The sequence below is a fragment of the Nycticebus coucang genome, chromosome 9 (assembly GCF_027406575.1).
Source record: "Nycticebus coucang isolate mNycCou1 chromosome 9, mNycCou1.pri, whole genome shotgun sequence".
Classification (NCBI taxonomy): Eukaryota; Metazoa; Chordata; class Mammalia; order Primates; family Lorisidae; genus Nycticebus; species Nycticebus coucang.
In genome coordinates this window covers 64,052,783-64,070,373 of record NC_069788.1, presented here as the reverse complement: position 1 = coordinate 64,070,373, position 17,591 = coordinate 64,052,783, and the positions used below count along the sequence as shown (strand labels likewise).

Genomic DNA, 17,591 nt, shown 5'->3' with positions numbered 1-17,591 from the left:
AGCTTTTTAAAATTGAGTTATTAGCCTATAATGTTTAGTGTTTTTCTATCACCTTGACCATTTTTACTTTGGCATGAGATGTGAGATGATCTTACTGGTTTTGTCTCAGTCAGAAACAAAGAAGCCACTTTCTGTTTCATTTTTGCCCACGCCGAGTTTTCCCCTGGTCTGGAAAGCTTGGCCTTCCTATTGCAGACCAGCTTACCAGCAGCCACGTGGTGACACGGTGTTGGCATACACAGTATCAGCCTCTGCTGGAGTTATTCTTTTGTACTTCACTTTGACTGCCAGGTTAATGAGATACTAGGTAGGAGTGTGCTCAGACAGGGTCTGGAGGCCTCTCCCTTCTAGGGGTGATGCTTATCACTTATGTGTACTTTTCTTAGTGGACAGTTGACAGATCCACGTGGCTTCTTGGAGTCAGGTCGTATCCAGGCTCCAGGGGACAGTGTTGCCCCCGAGGGGTACCTGCCAGAGAGGAGAACGGTTGCTAGCTTAACATCTGAACCAAGGACACTTGGCCTCTGGTGGTAGTTAACTGACCCGGTACCCAGAGTTCATTATTACCGAGCTTCAATCCTTTTCTTCCACTCTCCCTTTTCCTAGAAGCTTTCCTTCCCTTAATCATACTACCTCCCCCATCTGCTTTAACAACCTGTTCTTTGTTGATGATCCACCTTTATTTTTTAAATTAAATTTATTTTCTGAGATAGACTCTTCATTCCAATTTTATGAATTTTATAAACAGTCACAGAGAACAAATCACTTGCCTAATTTCACAGCTGTTAGTTGATGGGATTGGAATGTAATACCAGGCTTTAGTCCGTAAACCCATTTTCTTTTTCTTTCTTTTATTTTTTTCCTTTTTTGCAACAGTGTCTCACTCTGTGGCCCAGGCCCGAGTACGTGGCGTTAGTCTAGCTTACTGTGACCTCAAACTCCTTAGCTGAAATGATTCTCCTTTCTCAGACTTGGTATTGTTACAGGTTTTACTTTGAGAACCAGTCCCTCACAAGCTCTCCCACATCCCTCATTTGTCCTCAGTCTCCTGTCTTCCATTCCTTTTGTTTTTAGCAACACAACAGGCTGCATCTGTTTGTATTTGCTGAGGTGATGTGATAATTAAATAAATCCATTCATTAGATTTTTTTTTTTTTTTTTCTTTGGTTGATACCATTGAAACCTAGATGCTTAACTGAACATCTAGGCATTTTCTCTGTTTGTTTTGTTGTTGTTGTTACTGGTTTTGTTTACTTTTTTTTGTGGTGACAGAGTCTCACTTTGTCACTCTGGGGTAAAGTGCTGTAGTGTCACAGCTCACAGCAACCTCCAACTCTTGGGTATAAGCGATTCTCTTGCCTCAGCCTCCCAAGTAGCTGGGCCTATAGGTGTCCGTGACAACACCCAGCTATGCTTTGTTGCAGTTGTCATTATTGTTTAGCTGGCCTGGGGTGGGTATGAACCCGCCAGTCTTGGTGTCTGCAGCTGGTGCTATAACCACTGTGCTGTGGGTGCTGAGCCTGAATTTCACATTTATTGGTTATTATGCAATGTAATACTAGCTGTCTCAAAAGTACTTGATGGGAAAGAAGTTTGAAAGGGATCATTTTTGGGTTTTAGTAACCTCTAGTCCCAGACAATACACCAGTGACTCTTCACTTTAATCTGAATTGACTTTGTTTGATGAAGAAGACCTAAATTGCCCTTCTTTATAATATCGAGCTTCTTGTGTTAGCAATTTAAAATTCAAAATGAAAACATTTGAGGATGACAGGTTAGGATGTGAAAGGGTGAGGATGTAGGTTTTTCCATTTTTTTTTTTTTTTTTAATTCAACAGTTTTAGTTAGTTGGAATTTATTTTGGTAATTTACTTTCTGTTATCCTAATTGTAACATCAAAGTAGCTTCTAAATACATTGGAATTTTCAGGAAGCCACATCTGCCATTCATTTCTTACGATTACAACGTAGTTATTTCATATAAGGAAATGTTATCTTTTGTTTTTACTTCTCTCTGATAGTGTTTTCTTTCACTTTTTAAAGTCTAATGATTTAAATTACAATCTAAAGTAGTAGTCTTTCTTCCTCAACAGTGCGGGTAGGTTGATAGGATAGGATAGTTTTATTTCACTTACCTTTTCTTATTCAATTCAATCCTCTGGTAACTTTTATCATTAACTAGTCAGGTGATATTTTTAGAATTTTGGTGAATGGCATCATACCCCTGATGGGGAATTTTGTTGGCAGTCTGTGAGAAGGAAGTTCTACAAATGAAGTTCTACTTGCAGGGGTATTTGCAAAGAGATTAAAATGGCTGTGGAGGTGAAGAGTTTTGTGTTATCTCTTTGGCAGTGAGAATTTAGTTTCATACATTCATGAAGGCCGTCATTGTGGCTTTCCCTTTAGAAGAGGTGAGGGCACAGCTTGTGTTTCTGAGCTATGTTTTGTCACCCACCAGGTTCTCCTGCGCTGCCCAACAGCATGGTATATTTTGGAAGCTCTCAGGATGAGGAGGACATCGAGGAGGAAGATGAGGAAACAGAAGACATCAAAACAGCCACCAACAATGCTTCATCTTCATGCCAGTCAACCCCCAGGAAAGGAAAAACCCATAAACACGCTCACAACGGGCATGGTAGGTCCACCATTGAACTTGGGTAAAGAAAAATAATATCCAAGCTTGGATGAGCGAGCTAGAAGAGGGCATCTGTTAAGAAGCAGGGAAGAGTAATCTAACCAGCCTGAGCAAGAATAAGACTCCCTCTCTAAAACTAGCCAGGTGTTGTGGTGGGCTCCTGTGGTTTTCAGCAGCTACTCGGGAGGCTGAGGCAAAAGAATCAATCGCTTGAGCCCAAGACTTTGAGGTTGGCGTAAGCTACAGCACCATGGCCCTCTCCCGAGGGCGACAAGTAAGAGAAGAGATGAAGGATGCTTTGCTAAGTGCCAGCTACTTTAAGGGCAAAGTGACTTTTAGTACAATACAGTGTTACCCAGGCTATTCTGGGCAATTAGATTATTAAAATGCATGTAACTATTGGCTAGGAGTGATGGCTCACACCTGTAGTTCCACCACTTTGGGAGGCTGAGGAGAGAGTGTTCTTGAAGCCAGGAATTTGAAATCAGCCTGAGCAACATAGCAAGAAACCTTACATAAAAACAAAATTTAAAAATTAGCTCAGTGTGTGTGGTGGTATGCAGTTGTAGTCCCAGCTGCTCAGGAGGCTGAGGTGGGAAGGTTGCTTGAGCTCTGGAGCTATGTTCACACAAATGTACTCCATCCTGGATGACAGAACAAGATCTGTCTCAATTAAAAAAAGAAAAAGAATATATATATTCTTAGGTTGCAGAAAGGATGATGGATCAGAAGAAGGAGAAAACTTCATCTGCCTGGGATGGGCAAAAAGGTTTGACGAAACATTATTGTGGTCCACTTTTAATTATTAGTTTAGCAGGTGGATACAGTATAAACCTATTATTCCTCATGGAGTTAGGAAAATGCATGTATATTATGAAGTAGATTGATTTTCTATTGAGTGTTATGGTGTGGAGGCAAGGAGGAGAGAAGATTGGGAGTCAGAGCAAGGGAATTTTATTTTATTTAAATAAGTTGGCTAAAGAAAGTACCTCCTGAATTTTCAGCAGAGTTGCGGTCCAAAAAGTTTGACTTACACTGACGATCAGGTTTTCATGAAGATAAGGGACTTTAAGAAGAAGAAGTGCCTTAGGAGGTTGTAATTGTAGGCCAAAGGTGACAAGAACTAGAAGTTGATCCTGCAGTATATATATAGGAGTATCATATCTTGTATAAAAAGGAGAGTGTGCAAAGGCAGTTTTGAAGAGGGCCCTGTAATTCAGGGGTGTCCAACCTTTTTCTTCTGCTGCTGCACATTGGAAGAACAGGAGTTGCTTTGGGCAACACATGATATTTACAAAACACCAGTAAAAGCTGAGTAGCAAAATAACAATAACAGTAATAATAATGATAATAATCAGTGCATACTTTATGTGGTATCTGACACCACAGATAAGCGAATAAAAACACTCACAAAATCAGCATGCTGCTCTTGGGCCACGGGTTGGACACCCCTGCTATAACTCACTGGGGCACCATAGGCAGGGGGGAAAGAGGCCACAAGGAGAGAGTAGCAAAGATAATGGGGCCAGAAGATGTTACAGCTGTGTTCTGTCGAGCTCCTACCAGCTACTCCGTTTAGACATTCAATATTATTTTGGACTCACAAAGACCCTATGAGATAGAGAGGCTCTGTTGCAAATGGCAGACCAAGTGACTGAGGCAAAGGAACATTTCTCAAGGCCTGTACCCTGTGCCAGCATTGGCCTTTCTGTAATCCACAGGAAATAGATGCTCAGGATAAGCATAGCTTAGACAGGATGGACATCTGTGCCTGCCTTTCCTTGTTGCTGGCATTGTCTTCTTAAATGTTCCTTCATCTGTCCTGCAGCTTTTGGCTGTTTCAGGTAGAGTGAAGAGGTATAAGACCTGATCCCTTTTAATGACTTGTTTAATTGGGGAGATGGAGCCACTGCAAAATAGAAACTATATTTTAACCACTGAGGAAACAAGTTATTACCTGTTTAAGTGTCATCATCAGGGAATCTTGATGGTTGAAAGAGAGGTGTGCGTATATTTTGGAGTGCGGATGTGCAGATGAACTTTCTAGGGAAGAAAAACAGTGTAAAGGGTGGAATGCAAAATATTGTTTCTGGGCGGGTGGCATGTTGTCCGACCAACATGAGGGGATGTGCTTGGGTGCCCTGGAAGGACAGGAGACAGTCGATAGCACGTACTCTGCCAGGCAGGTGGGAGAAGTCTAACTCAGAGAGTAGGGAACTGTTGGCGATTTTAGATACAGGAAGAAGATGAAATGAATCAAGTTCTGAGAGATCGCCCAGTTCTGTCTGAAGTAATAGGAAAAATGGTTGGTTGGTTTTTTCACCGTTTTATTTGAGTGTGATTGGACTAGTGAAATTCATTCATCATGTTGATCAGTTGAATGGAATCTCACATCGACTTATGCAGCTGTGGTTCTCAGCATCTTTCTTTCTCTAATTATTTGAGCTTGATGAAGAGACTTTAACTTCACTGGATAATTTTCTCATAGATTCATCTTCTGATTGTATGGCTGGATACAGTTGCTCACACCTGTAGTCATAGCATTTTGGGAAGCTGAGATGGAGGATCACGTGAGCTCAGGAGTTCGAGACCTGGTTCTCACTCTGCTTGAGCAAGGGTGAGACCTGGTCTCTACCAAAAATAGAAGGATTAGCTAGACATTGTGGCAAGTGCCTGTAGTCACAGCTACTCAGCAAACTGAGTCAGGAGGGTGGCTTAAACCCGGAATTTGAGGTTACTGTGAGCTGGGCTGAGGCCATGGCACTCTAGCCTGGGCAATAGAATGTCTCCCCCCAAAAAAAAGAAAAAAAGAGCCTGATGTGGTGCATATACCTGTAGTCTCAGCTACTTGGGAGGCAGAGGTGGGAGGATAGGTTGAGCCCAGGAATTTGACGTTTTAGTGGGCTATTGCACTATAACCCAAGGGACAGAGTGTTTCCCATAAAGCATACTTGTGGATGTTAAAAATTTTCATTATCTGTGTACATTAATCTTTACTTTCCATTTTACATGAGCTGCAGGGTAAAGGGGCAGTGAAGGGCAGTATGGGAGTACATAAGGAGGTTGAGGTCACCAAATTGTCTGAATTCTCCTAATTCTCACCAAAGTAAAGAGGGTAGCGATTCTGCATTGGCCACTGTTGTCATAAGGCATCAAGGAAAGTGTGACTTTTATAACTGTAGGTACGTGTCTGCATGGGTGCATTTATACACAGATACCTTGCCAATTCGGGGAAGCCTTATGGAATTGTACTATTTTAAAGAGTTAATGTTTATGGGCAAACAATAGTATGGTACTTAGAAAGGGGTTAAATTTTTTCCTTTGGGGATTTGCTAGTTAACTAAGAGGTTTCCAGAAAAGGCTGTTGGGTGGTTTTCTGTACTAAAGAATTTTAATGTCTCCTGCCTGGTAGGGTAGTGTGAGCCTCTAGTTTTAGAGTGGGAGGGGACTAGGTAAAAAGGTGGGGTGGTCCCAGGTGCACAGGTGCCCCCCCCGCCCCCTTTTGCTGCTCCTCCCCGTTGTCCTCTCTCACACTGAAGAGTCACAGCATAAGACACAGGAGTGGTAGGAAGCATACCCAGAGCAGCTGGGCTTAGCAGGGGACTGACTTAACTCGTGCTTAACTTTTCTGTGCTTTGCTGAGTCTTGTAGACACCACAGCTGGAAGGCCCTTGTATAGTCCTTATCCCGTATACATCTAATGACTGTGCTTTCTGGATAACAGGTCCTGTTTGTTTATGTCTCTTTTTAAAATTATATTCTGCTGTCGTGTACAAAAATGTACTGTAGTCTCCAGTATATCTGCTTTATTTTAATTCCTAGCAAGGTGAAGCCCTTGTGTCTTTGGGATCTAGAGTGGCTGACTTACAGCTTTAGTTAGATTGAGGTCATGTGTGACCAGCCCAGTCCCCAACCTCTTAAGTCTCTGCTTTCTCGTTTATGTCAATATTTCAGCTGGGAAGGGCCTGGCCCTTGTTTCAGAGCACTCCCTTTATATTCAGCTACCGCACAGTCCAGGAACTTGTTGCCGTGAGAACTGTCCGGACGGCTGTGTAGTGTCTCTCTGTTTGCCCAAACCTGAACCTTGGTTCAGGGGGTCCGTGGTAGCCTAAGCGATCTATCCTTGTGCTGTCTGAGTCTCTTCCAGATTCCAGTCAGGCCTGCCATCCCATGCTATTGTCCAAAGTCCCAGCTGCATCCCTGGAAAGACGGTCAGCGTGCGGTGGCCTGCCAGTGCCCACACCACACACCCACTCTCTCGGCATTTCCCTCCAGAATGTAGTTGATCTCTTCAGCCGCCTCAGAAGTTTGAATCGTATTTTGTATGAGTTTTTCTTGTTTTTGCTGTGGCTAGGCATGAATACCTTTCACATCCTTTGATACCTTAGAACCTGGAAAGTAAAACCCACACCCTATGGGATGTTCAGAAGACCAAACGAGTACAATAGTCACAAGCACAAACCAACTCCGCTACATTTTTTTTTCCTACAAAATTATTTTGTGAGTTTTTAGCAAATGCTAATGCTTGTGTTAGGAAATATTTTGTATTTATGTGTTCCTGAAATTGCTATATTTGTGGCAGATTTGGGAGGGGACTCTGGAAGTCATTTCACTGGAAAAAGTGTTGGCACATAATTATAGATTCTTTGAGGACAGGATTTTGCCACATGAACCATTTATGAAGTTAATTTTTCTGTCAGATCTAACATTAGTCCAACTTCTGTGTGTGAGAGACGCATGGGTCTGATCCTATGCTGGTTTAGGTGCTTTGGGAGAGAGAACATGGGGGAACAAGGCCCGAAGGGTCTGCCCTCGAGGAATTAGTGGCATAGAATGTTCCCTGGCACATCTGTGTTCCTCCTGATCACACGGGCCTGAGTGCCTCATTCGTCTTTGTCACCTCCTTGTAACTTTACTGTCCTCCTGTCCTTTGTCTCCTGGTCTCTGCCCTTGTGTCCTACCACTTGTCTTGTGACCATTTCGTGACCCTCCCCTCTCGTCCATGCGTCATGGACCTTAATCTGAAGGAGCTGCTGGCTGTAAGCGGCTTAGATTCTCCAGCGTGGGCTGCATTAAAAATGCACTTGGTAGTGGTTGTGTAGGGTTACAGGTTTTGTGGATTTTCTCCCCCCGATCAGGCATCTGAGTACCAGGTCTTTTTTAAAGTCGTCTGAAAAGAAAGTATGACCTGAGTCTTCAGTGTTAGTCATTTAATGCCAAAATCACCAAATTCTTTCTCTCCACCTGCTCTCCCTTTCTTCCTGAAGAGAAGGACACGAGTTACTGAAGGGGCATTGGCAATTTTGCCCTTGCCCAAAATGGCATATTGCAGCCAGGGGCCAGGGTTTTGAAATGCCTCTTTCAGTGCCCTGGCTGGAACCATTTCACTTTGTGATGGGTATTGCCTGAGCTTTGATGGTGAAGTCGCCGCCCTTGTGTCTGGTAGACAGAGGCAAGAAGCCAACTCCACAAGCCACTGCCTGGGACACACCGCTCTGATGCTGTTGCCACACGGCTTTAATGTGTTTGGAAGCCAAATAGTAACAGTCCACAGGACGGCAGTGCTTTCTTAGGAAGCCAGCGGAGGTCATGGAGTGAGGCCAGCTTAGAAATGTACTGGCCACTTGTAATGTTCCTCCAATTTCAAATCACCCAGCAAAAGATGATGGTTTCCTTGAATAGAGAAGTCAGTTTTGAAGAAGGCCAATTTCACCTCAGAAAAATACTGAATTCTCAATACCTGGATAGAATGCTTCCTTACCCTCTTTATTTTTTATCCATTTTTATATAAAGGTAGATGACAAGGAAACAAACGAATGTCAGCAGTTGTTAAAGCAGTCACTAGTACAAGTACTGATAGCACTTGGGGGTAAGTCCCAGGCAGTCGTTGGCAGGTGAGTATAATGTTATTTCTGAAGTCACTATTTTCTTTCTTTTTTTTTTTAGAGACAGAGATTCACTTTGTCACCCTCTGTAGAGTGCTATGGCATCTCAGCTCACAGTAACCTCCAACTCCTGGTCTTAGGTGATTCTCTTGCCTCGGCCTCCCCAGCAGCTGGGACTACAGGCGCCCGCCACAACGCCCGGCTATTTTTTGTTGCATTTAGGCCAGGTTCAGGTTTGAACCTGCCACCCTCGGTATATGGGGCTGGCGCCCTACCCACTGAGCCACAGGCGCCACCCATGAAGTCACTATTTTCAACAGTAGAGAAGGAAGTTACTGCATTAGAAGTAACTTCTAACTTCAAAGTTTATATAACTAACATGTAGTATTCTTTATAGTGTGTGTGTGTATATATATATATATATTTTACCTTCAGTTAAATGCTTCAGGAAATGTAGTATTCTTTAAAGAGTGAACACTGAAATATTCTATGTCCAACATTGCCCTTTCCCCGACCATTTGTAGATAACTATAATTACACTACAATAACCATTTTCCCAACATACGGTTTGTGCTTTTTGTCTGTTCAGGTTCCAGGAGTGTCCTTACTTTACATTCACCAGGAACTTAGTCTCAGGGCCCCCCCCCCCTTTATTAATCAGGGAAGTAGTTGTGTCTTCATGGGTAAGGAATTTATGTATTTATTTAGCTTCTGTGAAAAAAAAAAAATTTTTTTTTTTTTTTAAGGCTTGGCCTCGCTGTGTTGCCGAGGCTGTCGCCCAGAGGTGTGATTACAGTGCACTGCAGCCTTCAACTCCTGGGGCTCAAGTGATGCTCCTGCCTCAGCCTTAGTCGTTGGGAGTACAGGTGGCCCACCATACCTAGCTCATTTTTCTATGTTTAGCAGAGATGGGGGTCTTGTTTTTTGCCCAGGCTGGTCACAAACTCAAGTCACCCTCCCAGAGTACTAGTATTACCCCCTGAACCATTGTGCCCCCACTGCTTCTGATTCTGAATTTCCTCTTCTGTGAAATGAGCAGCAAGGTGGAGTAGATTCGCAGTTGTTTGTCCTTTGATTGACTGATCGATTGATATCCCAGCATAAAGAACTAATTACTGCGGATGTCTCCTGCACAGAAGTTGTACCATTCAGATTTCGCAGGGTGAATGATGGTGACTGCCATGCATTCAGGGAAATGACTTTTTCAAGATCGCTTTCTGAGCTGAAAGTTCTGAGTAAAGGCCTGTGTTTGTAATTCACTCTTTACTTGATACAGTAGTGCCTTTTTCAGACCAAAACGTTCATATCCCACCCTGTTCTCAACTGTTTCACATTCCTGTCTATGACATGTCTTCTTAGTTTCTCTTTTAACCATAGGAAAATGGGTGTACTGTTGTGTCCTCCATTTAAAGTATGAATTGCAAATGTCAGCAGTGAACTCCAGGATGCTAGTGGTTTACACAAGAATCCACAGAGTGGTCAGACTCCTGTCACTGAGAAGTCTTGTTTTCTTTTTTGTTTTTGAGATAGAGTCTCACTGTGTTGCCGTCAGTAGAGTGCTGTGGCATCACAGCTTACAGCAACCTCAAACTCTTGAGCTTAAACGATTCTCTTGCCTCAACCTCCCAAGGAGCTGGGACTGTGCAGGTACCTGCCACAACACCCGGCTATTTGTTGTTGTTGTTGTTGTTGTTATAGTTGTCATTGATTAACAGGTCTGGGCCGGGTTCAAACCCACCAGCTCTAGTGTACGTGGCTGGCGCCGTACCCTCTGAGCCAGAAGTCTTGTTTTCATATGTAGTAAATGCAGATCAAAGGTCGACAGCAGTTGTCATGGCAGCTAAAATTTGTCTTTCCTGCTACCTTGCGTTTAGGCCCATTTCATTGTAAATTTAGAGCAGAATTCTTACAAATTCCTTGGAATGGGATTTTGTTATGAATGTGCTGATCAGTTCCAAGAGATATTTGTTTGAAAGTGGTAATATAATAAAATGAAACAGAGATTCCTACAGTATGTTCATTTGAAATAAAAAGTTCTCTATGGGAGCACAGAAGGTGTCCAGTTTTTTTGGCCAATAGTTTTATCTTTAAGGAAACTGGGTAAGTGGTTAGTGATCTTGTATGTCAGAAAATGCTAGGCCCTGGGGTTGCCCCTGGCAGTTCCATTGCACCTGATGTGGCCTGAGGGGTGGGTTATTCTGAGGTCCTCAGAGTGTTGCTTTGTTTGGGGTTCAGAGCAGGCCTTGTTCAGGTTCAGAGCATTGCTATCGTCTTCTGAGAGCTCCTTCAGAGCTCTGAGCTTGATGAGATCCTCCAGGCCCACTGGCATTCCTGCTGAATAAACCGCGGGCAGGTGTAGGAGATGCCTGAGCCATGCAGGTGAGCAACCCATGCAGGGGTTGCTGCTTCCCAGAATGAATTAACAGGCCCGACAGTGTCACACCTGCTACCTTAGGTAGCTGCCTTAGCCATAATGCTCTGTCCTGCTCCCTGTGTTCCTCCTTACCTCTACTCAATTCTCTGATTTTAGAGAGCTCTTAGTATATATGCCGGAACAGCAGCAGTACCTTAGATGAAAAGTTGTCTGCATGCACTGAAAGAAAGTCAGGTACAGTTTGTGAATATGGTTAGGCTCTCCCTTCCCTCTCCATGCTTCAGTTTTACTCTTTCACTTTCAAAAATTAAAATGTAGAGACAGACGATCTCTATTTCCTCTTTGGTCTTTGACTGGGGTGAAGAAGGTGCATCCTGTTGGATGACCTTAAGTGAGTGGTCAGGCAGCTGTTCAGAATTGCTGGGTCTTTCACAAGAAGGAAGAGAGGGCTGGTTTTCTGTCATTTCTCCATTATGGGATATTTTTCGTGTCAAATCTGTGCTCCTCTATTTGTATGCTTGAGTTGCTGAGACACGTGAGGAAATCCAGCAACATCTGTGTCCTCCCCAGAGAGATGACCCCTAGTGACATGTGGGGAAATGAACACACAGAAAACAAAGTGTGGAAAATGAATACTTTATTACGGGTAGGCTTGGTCAAAATTGCGAATAGGCTGCATGTCGAGGAGCATGGTTTTCTTTCTACTGTGCTATTTTGAAGAACCTAGAACCCAGTTTGCCAGTGGTATCCTGCTTTATCTTCTCTACAAACAGAGCAGGAGTGTGTCCCAGGACATCTGGCCTCATGGAAGGAGCGCGCACACACCTTTTGCCCCCACCATCCTCCTTGTGCCGCAGTCAGGGTCTACACAGGCCTGTCGGCGACAGCACTCCTTCTGTGGAGCAGGAGCCCTGACCCCAGTTGTCTCCTGCAACAGCCTGGGGTATCCCCAGACAGATGTTTTATTTTCAAACATTACACAGGATTCTGCAGTTCTCATTTATAATCTACTGAACATCCTAGTGGAAATGGATTTGTTTATTAAAATACATAATCTGAAGTGACTTGGACAGCACCACGTGAGCTTTTAACCTTGGATTAACACTCAAGGGTTATAATAACAGTGCTTCCAGCAACTTACTATTTAAATAGCTCATCAGAGTTTCGAAAATACTCTTACATATACAGAACCTCAAATGATCCTAACAATAGAGCCCTTAGGTAATCACTGTTTGGAAACAAAACAGCACAATCAAAACACTGTATTGTGGGTGTTTATATTACAAGTTGATACTTGAAATGTCTTTTTTTTTTTAATTGCTCATAATTGGTATTTTTTCCACTGGGGTAAGTGAGGTAGACTTAGAGAAATTAATAAATAGGTTGGGAATGAATTTGACTTTGGCTTTCCTTAGTCTTTTGCAGAAGAGAACTTGGTAAAGGTCTGTTGCTTAAGTCAGCCACATAGTGTAAGTTCTTCAAAAATAAAAAAAAATAAAAAAATAAATTTTTTTTTTTTTTTCCACTTACGGAAAAGGAAAGACTGTTGTTCCTTTTGTATGCATCTTTTTCATACAGGGATATTTCTCTGAAGACTTTTTTTTTTTTTCTCTCCGAAGACTTTTTAAACAACATGTCATTGGACTCCCAGCTGGAGTGATTTAATTGCTTTTGGATTCACACCGGGGGCAGTTGGTATAAGGGCCAAAAAGTAATCATTTGGATGAATTTATCACATTGCTGCTCGGTGATTGCCTGTGAGGTACACTGAGCCCTCGCTTTGTCTAGGGCAGCAGGGTTGTGTGCCGCTGGGTCAGTGAGGACAGACACTGACCTCCATGCGCTTTTCCTCCAATTTCTTTTTCATGGGAGAGCCTCTTCTCATTTTAACCTTGAACTGCTCCATTTTTCCTGATGAGTCAAGTGAATATTCTGTAAAGTTGGAATATGGACTGGTAGCTTATGTTTTTAAAGTGGTAATGTCTGCAGGGTTAGGTTAATACAATATGTGTTCCTAGCCAGTCTCCCTTCCACATTTGGGGCAGTGTTGTTTATTAGAGGCCACTTGGCAGAATGATTCAGGGCCCAATTGAGGCCCTGAACCACTTAGGCTGTAATCTCGCTGTGCTGAGATCATAGGCATGCCTGAGAGGCTTTGATAAGAATTAAGTGAGTGGTATGTGTTCATGGGAAGGAGCAGCATATTGCCTATTACTATAATAACCCAACATTTGATTGAGAAGATGTGGAAGCCCAAACAACCTTGTAATTGCTGAGAAAATTCCAGAAAGTTCATATGTCTCAAGTGCCTGCCACGTGAGAGCTGTCAAAGAGTCCACTATTGCCACTGAATGTTGTGACAACATCACCTGTCCCAGAACTGTTTTGTGAGCCGTTCAGTGTTGTAGAAGTTCTGTACTAGTAATTCCTGTCTGTCAGTGTAATCATCTAATCCCAGCCTCTTCTCACTTTACAGTATTTATTCCACAGGTCCAGGTAGGACCTTAGGGATATCACTTAGGACAGCTGGCCCAGGCCCTACCTCCATAGCCACATGTGTGACTGCTGGCTAGGAGGTGGAAGAGAAGCTCCTGGCTGTGGGTCCGTCTCCTCAGGTGTAAATAGGTTGGTTGGTCCCTTATCTTCTTTAAGCTTTAGTTTCCTCCCGTGTAAAATGCTATTATAACACCTGATTCAAAAAGCCATTTGAGGTAGGAGATAGGATGAGGCTGGGGGTGACTGCTAATAGGTGTGGGTTTTTTCAAAACTATTGCATAAATGGTTTAAACTTTACATTGTGGTAATTGTAGCACCTGTGAATATGTCTGCTATAATCCACGGCATCATTCCCTTAGCATGGGTGACTTACATGCTGTGTGAATTGTAGCTCATTAAAAGATGTAAAGCAAAAGTCCATGGGGACTTAGTGAGGCGCCAGATAATATGTCAGCTAGTGCCCGGCACTCGGTGAGTGCTCCCAACAGTGGGAGGTGGCTGCTCTTCCTGCCACTCACTGCCCTTGGGCCCAGGTCTCTCTCCTTAAGACCTGTAAAGCCTCTGCAGTTTGTTCTTCCAGTTAATGTTTGTCCCGTTCCTAGTGTAACCTGTGATTCTGTGCCACTTGCTTCTTGCCAGTGATAAAGCATGAGAACCTTCCAAGCCCACTGCCCATTGCCCCAAAAGGCCACTTGCTCCGACGTTCTTCCCATGGCTGCCCTCTGCACTGGAGAATGCAAATGCCTTAGAACTAATGGATGCACACAGGCGAGTGGTCATCATCAGTCCTTTCCTCAGCCCTTTGGAGGCCACGTGGGCCAAGCGGGCCAAGCAACAATTTTTCAATGACCAAAACTATTCATCTTGATTTGTGGTCTTTCTGTTGTCCTGATCTGCATAGTCTCATAAAGGTCTTATGGCCTTTTATTATAACTATTGTACATTATCAGGAATGTATGTGAGAAATATGTTTGTTATAAGGAGAGAAAAATCACCGTCTTTCATTTTATATCATGTACAGAATGTATTCACATCTTTAGATCTGGGGATAGTGGCAACCATATTATGAGTGGGGGAAAAGTATTCTAAACCTACAGTATTTAAGTACATCTATAGAAGAGGAAGGATACGCAGTTGACTTTAAATCTTTTCTTAGTATGATTGTAATCAAAGTGAAGCAACAAGGGTTTCACAGACACGCTGCCAGCGAGTAGAATCTGCTTGTTTGGCTGGAATTGGGGTGCATGGAGGCTGCTGCAGGTTTCATTTTCGGCAGCCTGGCTTTCTGGCTGATGTCTGCAAGATCATAAGGGGGCTTTGCTCACCTGAGCTATGTTTCTGTAGCTTTCCCTAGTCTTACACATGGATGCTGTAAGCTACATTAGTGGAGCTGTTTTGGCCCAGGGCAAACCGGGTTACGGCACTCACATGTTGCATTAAAATCCTTTTTGCAACTGTTGGCACAGGTTGGCAGACATTGAGACAGTAGTGACTCAAAGTTGAACTGGCTCCAAAGATTAAGTGCAGCTTTTGTACAGTAACAAGGATTTAATGTCAGCCAAGTGATGGAGTCCGTGTCCTGCCCAAGTCAGGATGCCTTGTAATGACATGAAGCTTACATTTAAATATCTGGCTTGAGATCAGAAACTTGCTGTGGGTCTTTTTTTCCTTTCCTCAACACATTTCTTCTTTATTTACAGTGATTCTTTCTTTGTCCCTTCCATTTGTTTTGGGAGTGAGGACGGGGAGACGGTCTTTTAAATCGGGGGCTAGTTTGGTGCCCATCTGCAGCTTCTGTCCTTTGTTTTCTGGCCTGCCCTCGGATTCCTTGCTAGCGGACCTCTCAGCCCTGCCTGCTGTGATGGCTCTTGTCCCTGTTTCTCTTTTAAGGTTAGGCCTTCAGAACCGGATTATTGCAGGTCAGACACTGAGTAATCCTAGGATATCATATAACTTTTATCAGATGCCAAGTAAGGACTCTTCTTCCCTCTCACCTAATAAAAAACATCAGGATTCCCTCGTGGCTTTTGAAAGCGCAGCCTTTATTAGCGAGAGTAATTAGCAATATAGGGGCATCTGGTTTTAGGAGGGGCTTGGAGACAGAAGTGGATGTCTGGCTTTGTCAGCTGTCTTCAAAAATAATTATTTTTCTCAAATGTGCTTCTTTTCTTTGCCATTATAGCAAGGGTTTTCAAAATGTCACTCTCCTTATAGTTTTGTAACTCCTTTCTCTGAAGAACATAACGCATTTTTTATATGTTATTTAAACTATTTGTGGGAGTCTTGGAGGTCAAGTAAGGGGAAACTACCTAGATGGTTTCTGGTTTAAGGAATTGAGGTACTGATGTGTTTGGTGAACAGCTGAGGAAACAAATCAAAATCAAGAGTTCACGTAGGTTTAAAACGTAATGATGGGCTTTTCACAGGCCACCTTAACCATCTCACCCAGGAAGCTTGTCAGGGTCTAACTATGTGAATGGAGCTTTTGGGAAACATTGTTTAGGACAAGTTCCCTGAATCTATAAATTCACAAGTTCCCTGTGAATTTCCCCTTAGAAAGTACAGCTTTCCACCTTTCGAGCTGTTGCAGGACTGCTATTAAAGATGTTTCTAATGTAACTTCTCTTGTCCATATCTTTTCATCTCTCATTGGGAGCAAATCTTAACTTCTTGGGGATGAAGTGACCCTAAATCAAAATACCAGCCTTTAGATTTGAAGATTGTGCTTGCTGTGGTGTGGAAACACTTCTCTATAGGCTATTTAACTTTCAGAGTATGTGTATACAAATCAATATATTTGTCTCTGTTCATTAATGTAAAGGTATTTGTATTGGAGTACAATACAGTTTCCTAATGTGGTTCGCAGTGATGAATGTTTTTTTCTCTCCTTAAAGAAACTAGTCCAATTATTCCTTTTAATTGGAGATAGTGTGCAGAGAACTTCTATACATCAAACTTTCTCTGTCTTTCTGTCTCTTATGTTCACAGGGTTTAGTCTTTCCCTGTGAGAGTGAATATTTCTTTTTCTTCCCCCTTCTCTCCCTTTCTCTAACCTTACAAATTAAGACAAAAGATAATTACTTGGAGGGGTAAAACTGGCAGGTTCCCACGACACTTAAAATTAATGAGCTGTTGAGTACAAAAAAATACCTTGTCTTTGGCTCCATCGTCTTTGCCCAATCTTCCTCCTCCCCCCTTTCTTCTCATTTAACACATGATTTGACTTTTTGGCTATGTTTGCCATTTCAGTATATTGCTGCTATAAAATAGCAAGATGGTTACAGAAAGTGGCTTCGTTTGAAAACCATCTCTTTGTTTGCAAATCAAAGTTAATTTGATTCAGTTTTACATTTTTGTATATTTGAAAACTCTTCCCCTTTGTTGATACCAAAATATGCTTTATGAGAGTATTGGGCAGCCAGGTTGGCTTTTTATGATAATGCCACCTGTCCCCTTCTCCCCTCTGATCCCCCTTTCCTATAATAATCTGAATACCTTACCCATTTTTCTTTGATTTGGAGGGCTTTGCTTTCTAGAGCAGTAGAATTTGTGGCATCAAAATGATGCTAAAGAGTTGTGCATCTTATTTCAGGTACAAATAGGGCTGATGAAAGATTTGGTTTTTCAGATCAGAAAGATGCTGCTGATTAACCACAGTGCCACTCTTAACAAATTTCTGGGAAGAACTGGGCCTTGCTCACAGCTCCCCTGGAAAGGAATGATATTACCACTATAAACATTTGATGCCTATCGGTTTCATGCTACATGTAAAGCCTCTTGGAACATTGTGTAGTTAACCATGGAAAAGGAGATTCCAGCCCCAAATTTCAGGACTGTTTGGATTCAAGACCCCTTTCTATTCTTATTTATTCATTTAATAGAGACAGGCTCCCTGCTGCCCTGGCTGGCGTGCAAGTGGTGTGATTATAGCTCACGGCATCCTTGAACTCCTGGACTCAAGCAGTCCTCCAGAGTCACTGGGGCCCTTTCCTACTCTTCAGTTATTGAGGGGACTCCCAAAAGGCATTTTCAAATGTGGATTATACACATATTTATCAATAACTACCATATTAGAATTCAAACTGAGGAAATCTTTTATGTTTTTTTTGAGACAGAGTCTCACTTTGTCACCTATGGTAGAGTGCTGTGGCGTCATCACTCACAACAACCTCAAACTCTTGGGCTCAAGTGATTCTCTTGCC

The 17,591-nt window shown here is 42.7% G+C and overlaps 1 protein-coding gene across 4 annotated transcripts in view; it reads left to right on the top strand.

Annotated features, from left to right (window-relative positions):
- The window catches only part of JARID2 (jumonji and AT-rich interaction domain containing 2), a 277,560-nt gene that overhangs the window by 221,417 nt on the left and 38,552 nt on the right, over window positions 1-17,591 (top strand). For all 4 annotated transcript variants that reach the window (XM_053603827.1, XM_053603829.1, XM_053603830.1 and 1 more), the window contains one exon: window positions 2,458-2,634. In XM_053603827.1, the coding sequence (XP_053459802.1) occupies window positions 2,458-2,634 (177 nt within the window). The remainder of the gene's footprint in view (window positions 1-2,457; window positions 2,635-17,591) is intronic.